The sequence below is a fragment of the Notolabrus celidotus genome, chromosome 21, assembly GCF_009762535.1.
Source record: "Notolabrus celidotus isolate fNotCel1 chromosome 21, fNotCel1.pri, whole genome shotgun sequence".
Classification (NCBI taxonomy): domain Eukaryota; kingdom Metazoa; phylum Chordata; class Actinopteri; order Labriformes; family Labridae; genus Notolabrus; species Notolabrus celidotus.
The window spans coordinates 8,464,207-8,474,626 of NC_048292.1; the positions used below are offsets into that span (position 1 = coordinate 8,464,207).

At 40.9% G+C, this 10,420-nt stretch overlaps 1 protein-coding gene and 1 long non-coding RNA gene across 4 annotated transcripts in view; one reads left to right on the top strand and one right to left on the bottom strand.

Annotated features, from left to right (window-relative positions):
* atxn7l1 (ataxin 7-like 1) overlaps window positions 1-8,759 on the bottom strand; it is a 50,536-nt gene extending 41,777 nt beyond the window's left edge. Inside the window, exons 1-2 of one of the 3 annotated variants that reach the window (XM_034674017.1) lie at window positions 8,590-8,759; window positions 8,113-8,187 (exon numbers count right to left, since the gene is read on the bottom strand). Coding sequence is in view for 1 of the 3 variants with exons in the window: in XM_034674019.1 (XP_034529910.1) it covers window positions 8,113-8,187; window positions 8,590-8,686 (172 nt within the window). In the remaining 2 variants the exon portion in view is untranslated. Of the gene's footprint in view, window positions 1-8,112; window positions 8,258-8,589 lie in introns of those variants that run through there. The other 2 variants (XM_034674019.1, XM_034674018.1) reach the window with 2 other exon arrangements.
* LOC117805333 lies at window positions 8,099-9,034 on the top strand. The gene is made up of 3 exons (XR_004629406.1): window positions 8,099-8,346; window positions 8,482-8,648; window positions 8,748-9,034. It is a non-coding gene; the product is annotated as an uncharacterized LOC117805333 (long non-coding RNA).
* Window positions 9,035-10,420: the final 1,386 nt, after the last annotated feature.

The following is a 10,420-nucleotide window of genomic DNA, read 5'->3' on the forward strand; positions in this document are numbered from 1 at the left end:
CTTGTCCAGCATGTTCACACTCTGCTTTGAGCTGGTAGATTTTGCGTTTTCTTCAGTGTCGCTGTCACTTGTTTCAGCTGTTTATATTCCACTCTAAATGTCTTTAAGCCTGCCTACCTCTTACCCTTATGTTGGGTTGGAACCAAGCGGCAACCTCTGGTCTAAAAATATGAGTCCAATGTGGAACACCGGAAACCACATACACACCAATTCAAAAAAGACGATCTTTGCAGCATTAATAAACATGTTTACAACCTGATTCAAAAAACGGCTTAGCTCTTCGTAGCTAATCTCTCTATCGGCACACACTGTAGGGGGGGTTAATTTTTTTCTAACGCAACGGTTCAGAAGATATTAAGGTTACGAGTTTTTGCCCAAATAAGGACATGACTGAGTTGACTCCCAGTCGGGAACACATAGCTGTCGGCTAGGAGGCTCAAACTCCGCCTCTTTTGTGTAACTGGTTGAGTTCAGCATTTCCAATATGGCTGCCGCCGTCGATTGGCTTCAAAACAGCACTCAGAAACAGATGGGTGATGCCACGGATACTACGTCCATATTGTATACAGTCTATGGTGGGAACTAGCGTTTAAGGCTCATTAGCGCCCCCTCCCTTTCTGGTGGTTGGGGGGTGTAATTACAGGTTTAAATATATCAACGTGTTATAGTACATTTGTTATATTCATATTTAGAAAAATGATAGCATAATAATTATCAATATCGTTTTATCGCTCAGCCCTAGTATGTGTAGTTCCCATAAGGCCATAGACATACCACACACACACACACACGTGTATGTGAGTGTGTCATGTGATGTGTGTGCGTACTGTAAAAGGTCAGACATGGTTGCATTACTCACGCTCACACACTCTATGGTTGTAGGAGGAAAATTTCACAACTTCGATTGAAGGTTGCTGAATAAATATTGACAAACAATGAAACTGAATCAAAGATTAATACAGAAGTTACAAAGTAAACTGATATTAGCAGCACATGAGGTTTCCAAGTCTAAAACTTTCCAACCAGCTGCACTGAAGCAGATAGCAGTAAGATGCTTTGCCCAAGTTCACCTTGTGGATACAGAGGAGATTATTTCTCACTCATACTCCTGGATTGAAGCCACAGTGCAAACTCTAAGATTCCTGTGTTTGCTGAAAAAAAACGCTTTCCCCTTCAGAAACAAATGAGCCGAAGCGTTTGATTTTGACTGAGCTGAGGGCGCCCAGATCCCAGCTACAATTAAAAGACTAAATGTTGCATTGTTACTAATAACTTTGAAATGCACACAGTTAAACACAGCCTGGAAAAAAACCCTTCCAGAGTAGCTCTACTCCACAGTTTGTGATCATTTTCTGAGCCAATGAGCTCGAGTTTGTCATTGATAAACTATGAGCACAGCCAGGCCAAATACTATTATATTAAACGATCATGGGAAAAATGTGGGCTCTGGCAAACTGATAATCTCAGTGTTTGCAGTAACAGAAAAGGAGTTTAGTGGGAGTAGTAGAAAAAGAGAAAGAATGCAATTTCCTCTGAATCTGCCAAGTCAAATGCAAGCTAAGTGCGTAACCTATTTCTGCAGCCTGATTTATGTGTGTGCGTGTCTCAAGCCAAGTTTCACAGGCTGCCAAATGACTGACAGGCCAGAAAATGAACTACAAAAACATCACTCACTGGTGAATAAGTGAGTTTGGAGCTACTAAAACAATGCATCACTGGACACTGATGCATTTAGAGCATGTAAATAAATCAACTTCCTATTGGTGAGTTAAGAGTTGTGAGCTTCCTGGTACACACAAGCAGTAACTCTGAACGTGAGGAGAGGAAGAGAAGAGAAGAAACTCAGCCCCACTCTAGAAAACTGAGGCTTGGCAGGCTTCTTTTAAAGTAATAACCAAACTGTACAAAGAAACAAGTTTCCCTGTGAGCACATACGAACCAAGTTCGGGGAAATCTGGCGACTGGAAGCCGTGTTTTGAGTAATCGCTGCGCCACGACTGTTTCAGAGGAGGGGACGGGCCACAGCACCAGCTTTAACCGACGTTGTTTGTTTTGATCTGGCACACCAGATAATCGCTGGTACAGCACCAAAATGTCTGGTGGAGCAAACCAGCCTGACGGTGGTAAGCTGGCAGCTAATGTTGCAGACTCAAGGCTACCTCCAACTGCTCTTTCCTTTATTCCAAAAATACCTGACACGCATAAAGATTGAATAAATCATTACATCCAATGTATGTTGTTCTTTTTAACACATATTATCAGGATTTTTCTGGCAGCACGTACATTTCTTTGTAGGGGCCATAATGTTGATTTTCATGTCTTATTTGTTAATCATGATTATTTCCTTTTTATAGTTGACTTCATTTCCGGTTTTGGGTTCATGGTTGTGGTTTACCTTTTATCTACTTGTTCAGTTGGGTGGTGGGAGGCATACAAGGGAGGCATACAAAGAGGGTGAGTGGGGTTTAATTTTTTTTGTTGACCCCCACCGTCATCATTTATTTAGATCTTTTTTGGTATTTGATTATTATTTTGAGTGTTTTGTTAATAAATAGAAAACTTTCCATGGATTTTGATTTTGATTTATGGCAAGAGGCGTCACAAATACGAGCCCACTTAGTCTCTGCGGCACTTTTCAATCTTGGAAAAGGTTGGATGTAGAGGGTGTGTGGCCACATCTACTTATTATTTATTTATTTATTATCTAAAAGGACCATGCATATTAATTAACACTTCTGTGAATATGCCAGAGTTAGCCTAAAGGCTAGTTTACATCTGTAGTCCCTTGCCAGATGTTAAAAAGGCTCCCTAAAAAGATCAAGATTAAACAAAGATAAAATTGAGTAAAATAAAATCAAAGTAAGAAGGTAGAGGAGAAACCAAAACACAAATAAACAAACAAACAAAAAAGAGAAGAAAAGAAAAGTACAAATAGCACCATACGATTAAGAATGACTAAAAGCTACATAAGGACATAATGTGACAGTTTTTGAGAAAGTGTCCATGGACATAAAATACATGGAGCAAGACAATCAGGAAGCAGCAATTAGGAAATGTTAAAGAAGACACATGCAGACACAACAGGACAACATTTAACAGTGCTGTACATATTTGCATCTGGCAGTGACTACCGATCGTTAAACTAGCTGCATGCAATTCAAATGAGGCAACATATAAACTGAGCAACAGATGAGCACAACGAATAGACAACACAAGCAAGCAACAGTATGTTAAGAAAAAACACACTTCCAGGTTCTTCAAGGGAATGGGATTGCGAGGACAGGTCTACCGACAAGCCATCAGGTCAATGTCGGAGGCTGCCGAACAAAGCAGCAGATGGCTATGGATCAAGAGAAAGGACCCCATCTGGGCTGCAAAATGAACAGGGGGGTAAAAGCAGAGGGGGGGAAACCTGGGACGCCAGGTGTCGCCGTTGAGCCCTGCAGAGGTGTCGTGGGCCTATCAATGAAACACCAATGAAGGAGGGTGCCCACCTGAAGACCCCAATGAAGCATTTACCCCCATCCACTCAACACCAGTGCTCATTAATCTTTAAGGGATTGTAATATCAAGTCCTATGAGCTCAACTGTATTTTATTAATAACTAGAAAAACTGTGAAGTTGAAAAGATGTCACCATTTCTTAAAGCTCATGGTGACATCCTACACTTTGATTGTATCTATTTTCCTGTCACATAAATTCTCATATTTTCATGGTTTGATCAGGGATGTTTTTGTTGTCTTTGCAGAAAAAACGTTGCGAACAATGACCTGAAAAAAATGCAGATGCATATTTTGCATATTTCAACAGTTAAGGCATTTCCTCCACAGGATTTATGCCTTTGAGTTATGCATCCGTCTGTGTAAAGTTGTCTTTGAGCTGTATTTGAGAGATGACACACTAATATAAGTCATTTCAGCCTGAATCATTAAGATTCCTCTTTCACTGAATGACTAATTCAAAGTGGTCTGATAGAAGACTGAGACGTCTCTGCTCTCAGCTCATGCAATGCAAACAGTAATTGCCAAAGCCTGTGAAATCATGTGGTATGCTCCCTTGTGTTTGATGATCATTTGGTATGGAGAAACATTCAAAGCATGCTTGCAGAGATGTTCTTTTCACACTGTATGTGAGGGTTAACTGCAGGATGATCCGGTTGATTTTCAACCCGTCTGAAGACAGAGGTAAACATATGAATAGCAGCGTTAGAGCACTGACTATTTCCAGTGAGATGATGACAGTGTAGCCTGACATAGTTGCTGTTCGCTATCATCAATCCTGTGCGTAAATCATAGACTGTATAAAATATGGACGTAGTATCTGTGACCTCACCCATCTGTTCCTGAAGCACTGTTTTGAGGCTAATGGTCAGCGGCAGCCCTATTGTAGGGCCCTATGATGTCAGCGTTCACGGAAACGCTGAATTGGCCAATAAAAACGGAATCTACTGTCAAAATTGACATTCGTGGCACCACCCGTGCTTCTCCTCACAAAGACTCACCCGCCCCCTCCCGAAAATAAACAACATGTCAAAGAGGCAACCAGAAACACTGGCTAAGTCTGCAAAAAAAACTACGAAACTCATCTCTTACTCCAAAATACAGAGCTGAACAGTTCCCAAATGACTTCTATGTGTCAGGTGACATGCTTTTTTGCAAATTCTGCCAACATACTGTTGACTGGAAACGTAAAAATATGTGTGATGACCACTTGTCGTCCAAAAGCCATGTGAAAAACAGAAACATAATAAGTGCTATAAGCACTTTGTACTTAAAGCACTTACTGGGACATTGTTATGTTACAACATTATGTTTTGACTTGAAATAGTGGGGCAAAATTGTGCAATGATGTGTTGATTCAATAAATTTAAGGACTTTTGCATTTCATTAACGAACATTTTATTATATACACTTATATAAAATAAGTGTAAAGGGTAAAAAACAGAATTCTACAAAATTAAAATGGGAAAAACGGAATTTGGAAAGAAATAAAATGGATTTCATAAGGCCATACTAATGGACATGGTGAAGTCAACCTAACTGCTGTCGAGTTGGTGTGAGGTAAAGAGGCGGGCTTTGAGCCTCCTAGCCAAAAGCTACAGTGTTCCTGCCTATCAATCAAGTCAGCTGTGCCTCTCATTGGAAGAATCATAATCTCAATATCTTCCAAATTGCTGCGTTATGAAAAAAATCACCCCCCGTAAAGTGTGTGCCGATCGAGAAATGAGCTATCCAGACTACACTCGTTTTTTGTGCCAGGCTCTAAACGTGTTTATTCCTCCTTTAAAGATCGCCCTTTTTGAATTGCCAGCCTCAAGCGGACACTCAAGAAACTGTAGTTTCTAACACTTCCGCATTGGCTTCAATTCTCACAGCCAGAGGTTGCAGCTTTGTTTAAATGCGTGCGAGAGTGAGAAAGAGACATAGACACCTACATGTCCTGCACCACACACAACATACTGCAAACCAGGCCTTAATGCAGTCTACACATATTTAGTGCTGCAACAAGGGAGACATGTAATGTATGAATCTGTGATAAACTACAACACTCTCTGCAACACAGATCTTAATAAATTAAGTGTTTCCCCGGTGGGTTTATGCAGAGTGTGTGTGAGCATGCATATCACTCTCAGCAGGCCTCAGTGTTAAGTTGCCAACAGATCAGCAATTCTGGGAACACCGTTCAGGTTTGGCTCCTGAAGAGGAAGATGAGGCATGCGAGTGAGTGTGTGTGGGAGGTTGGGGGAGTTGGTATTTGACCGGGGAGAGTGAGAAGAGTTTCCCCGGCTGCTTGCGTGCGTCACCGTGCTCCTGTGAGGGTTGCAGTGCGATGAAACTTTCAGGGATGACTCAAGTGTGTTAGTGTGCAGTGCACGCTCCTGTTGGGTATTTTTTACGTGGTGAGGTGTGGAGGAACTCCTCTGACTGAGTCTCCTGGGGAGAGTGGTGGAGGCACCCACTCACTGCTCTGGGGCACCCTGTCACTCAATACACATGATAATAAGTGTGGTCTTGCATGGATACAACGGCTCAAACACAGCAGTCAGTCTACCTACTATGACAATCTGAGCTCATTAACTTAAGCTGCATCAGTGTCTGGTTGACATCATCATACACCCTTAAACACAAATAAACCAAAACACACCAAGCTCGCTTACATGGCTTCTGTTTGAAATGTGTGTTACTCCTGCAGCCACTGCAGTGGCTCAGTCTGCTCTCACTCTTCAACATGTTTATGAAATTTGTCATTTTTGTAAGACATGGATTTTTTCAAATTTTGTATGTTTTCATTGCTATATCTTACTGCAAACCTTGAAATTAAGATACATTTAAAGTATTTGACTTAAATATCCGTTTATTAAATGTATTAATCTGCAGTTCAGGGTTATATATGGACGGGGTTGCTGGGTACAGGCTGATTTTACGATACTCTAGAAAATCTACGTATTTATCACTATCCAATGTTGGCCAGATTTCCTCTCAGCCCCCCAACACAGATCGGCGTGTGCAGTCATGATAGTGCCAGACTCATAACCAATCGGAGGACGTAGAAGGGGCCGCTCCTTAACCAAGCTGGACAGAGGATTGGAGATTAGCTATGATTGGTCCGTCATAAACGGGGGAACGGGGGTATAATAACATTGCTTAATACAAAGGCATTGGAACCATTCGTGGTTCAACAGATACATTTTACAGGTGTTGGCAGCCTCTCATCTCTCACTTTCAAAGAATGCAATCTATTTAGCTGAAGTAAAGTCATGGCAGGATGATTATGTATGCTCACTAGTGATTTAGGAAGAACATGTTGATGCTTGATAACACGATGTCCTTCTTTGTCTGTTTGATATTATTATTATTGTTCTTTTTTTTTCTTTTGTTTTTGTTAGGTGCACTCTCTGTTACTCACTTTGCATAAATGTATTCATTTGCCTGTCTCTGTTTATCATACTGCTGTTTATTAAATGTTAAAATTAATCAAATTTGGTTTAAAACAAACAAACAAAAAAAACAACGGCATTGGAAGACGCAGAGATTTTGCAATAGTCTCAAATTACTTCACTTACCGATGAGTACCGATGGACATTATGACCTATTGTAATGCACTTTTAACAGGTATCAGTCAGAGCTCCCTCCACAGACTCCAAATAGTTCAAAATGCAGCCGCTCGGATTTGAACAGGCACATCAAAATATCAACACATCACTCCTGTCCTCGCCAGCTTACATTGGCTGCCAGTTTTTTATCGTGTCGATTTTAAGATCTTATTGATTACTTTGAAGCGACCTTTTAACCCCCTATGTACCTGGGCAGGCCCCTCAGGTCTGTGGATGCATCTCTGCTGGTTGTGCCAAGATCACGCCTTAAAACAAAAGGGGACCGAGCCTTTTTCAATCAGAGCTCCAAGTTTGTGGAACTCCCTGCCACTGACCATTAGACAGTCCACAACCTTACCTGGTGTTAAATCCTCACTAAAAACATTGGTATATAAGAAGGCATTTCTCCACCCCTAGTTCATGAATTTGCTCTGCATTCAGATGTCTTGTTTGGCTTCTGAATTGTTTCTCCCCCCCTGTTTGCACCGTTTTGTATGCTTTGTAATTATCTGCATTGTTAAGAAAAGTGCTATATAAATAATGTGTATTATTATTATTATTCTCCAAACCCAGCAGAAAAAAAGCAATTGTTTTTACACCATTCCTACCAACAGCAGCAGCTTTAACATGATCTGATCCCAGCTGATCAAATGAGAGGATCACGTGCTTTACTTTGTCATATCATATAAATGATGCTCATGAAGACTTTTATTAATTTCCTGACATTTTGTGTTATAAAATTATTGTACTAATGGCCAATTCAATCATTAGTTTCAGCCCCATCCAGGTCACTTAATACAATACACATTTGTAATACATGTACACACAGCAGGTACTGTTATGTCCTGCTTATAAAAGAATGTTTGCTGTAAAAAATGAAGCCCAACTATGTTGATTTATGTCCTAAGGTGTTCAATGTATAAACACCCTGGCTTGCAGTAGTACAGAGCATGCAGGATTAAACCATAACAAACCACTTCTGTGTACGTGACAGCGTCATATACATCAGTGGAACTTACCTTCTCTGCTGAGCTTCACGGCTTCACCCAGGCAGCAAAGCTCTCCGTGGCTGTTCCCCAAAGGCGAGTCTGCGTCTAAACAAACACCACAGCTTACTTACAAACACCCAGGAGCATTCACAACAAACTTTGGGGGGCCACGCGTGGAGCCATGCTGGTCCGAGGGCTGGCCATCAGGTTAGCATTAGCTCGCTGAGTGAAGCTGTCAGAGCTAACAAACTTACAGCTGGACAGGTGAGGGGAACACCACGGCACGCGGCAATTTACACTAACTATGCACGCAGTCTCACTCGCACGTGCCCGGCAGTGAAAACAGCATTAATTTAACATTATGTGTAAATATTTCTGACAGTTACTTTGCTCTGACAGACCGTGCATGGTGGAGGGGCTTACTCAACTCAATCACAGACAGTTGGACCACGCACTTCCCGACACTTTGCCCGCAGAAACAACAACGCTACCGACGTGCGAACTTACTGTCAACAAAACGTAATTTAGCGGCACTGACGAAGGAGGACCAAGGTTCGCACAGAAAGGTATCCAGACTTGGTATTTGGCGATCCAGTGTCGCCATTGCTCTTCCTTCTTGTTGCTTTGCTGAGAGCCGTTTTTTCCTCTCTCTCCTTCGCACGCAGCAGGCGAAAAACGAAAGAACGAGATATGCTGACGTCGTCCTCGGGGGGCTTCGGCTCAGTTCGGCTTCTGTCGGGTGGTGGAGAGATTGAGCGACAGAGAGGGTGCTATTCTCGAGTTCAAAAGTTCAGTATGTAGGTACTACTGGCCAAAGTGTATTGAAATTCAACGGGGGCGCCACTTTAGGAAGGTGATAGTATATGGTAAATATAATGTATACAAAAATAACATTCACTAATCTAATGGAATAAAGGAACGAAAATAAAGAACATTTTTGTCTCCTCTGAAAGCAGGGCCCATTATTGATAAGATGTTACAATGTTACAATGTCATTTAGCAGACGCTTTTATCCAAAGCGACGTACATACGAGAACAAGAACAATACAAGCAAAGGTCTAGACAAGAGGAAACAAGATCAGTAAGAGTAACAAAGTGCTTCAAGTCAAATTGGATGCAGGTACTGCCAAGCAGTGTAAAGGCAATGCACAAAAGTAAGTAAGGAATTTCTTTTCTTTTCTTTCTTTTTTTTATTTTTTTAATTAAAACAAGGAACATCTACAATGAAGCAACCAAACCATTTAAGACCTTCCATTATCTTCATCAACAATTAACATCACCACAATAATGATAAGATAAGATAAGATAAAATATACTTTATTTGTCTCCCATTGGGGGAAATTCTTTTTGTTACAGCAGCTTACAACACAGGACAGGGGAATACAACAATGTACTAACATAGTTAAAAAATATAATAACAATAATAATAGCAATGACAAGGGTAAAATATAATATTATAAAATTAAATTAAATTAAATAGAATACAATTAAAATGAAATATAATATAATAATAAAATAAAAATAAAATAAAATAAAATATGGCAACTATTACAGATATATACACACTATGTACACTTCTATCTGATAAATAGATAAGGTAAGTTATTGCATGATAAAAATTGCACCAGGTTATTTAAAAACAAACATACACAGTATGAAGAACAGTGCGATTCAGATAGATACAGTAGTTATTTGTGAATGTGCCAAGTCACAGTAACTTCCATGTAGTGGAATGAAAGATGAGAAACAGATGATTAACGGGACACAGCAGTGCTGGTGTTAAACCATCTGATTGCAGATGGGATGAAGGACCTGCGGTAGCGCTCCGTCCTGCAGGGTGGGAGTCTCAGTCTGCTGCTGAAGGAGCTGCTCAGGGACCCCACAGTCTCATGCAGGGGGTGAGAGGGATTGTCCATGATGGATGTCAGCTTTGCTAACATCCTCCTCTCACCCACCTCCTCTATGGAGTCCAGAGGACAGCCCAGGACAGAACTGGCCCCCCTGACCAGTCTGTTAAGTCTTTTCCTGTCCCTGTCTGTGCTCCCTGCTCCCCAGCAGACCACTGCATAGAAGAATGCAGACGATGTATGTATGGTTACTAGGCAATTAATCAATCAATCAATCAATGTTTTATTTATACAGCACCTTTCATACAAATCAAATGCAACCCAAAGTACCCACATATTTGATCTACTCTCTCTCTCTCTCTCTCTCTGTACTTATGTAACTTAACGTACATAGTAATGTTGGGTCTTATCATTTAATTTAAATTAGGAGGGATTATTATAAATAATCAGCCCCCTTCGCTGCTCTGAAGTCTGTAACTTGCAGTCTTACT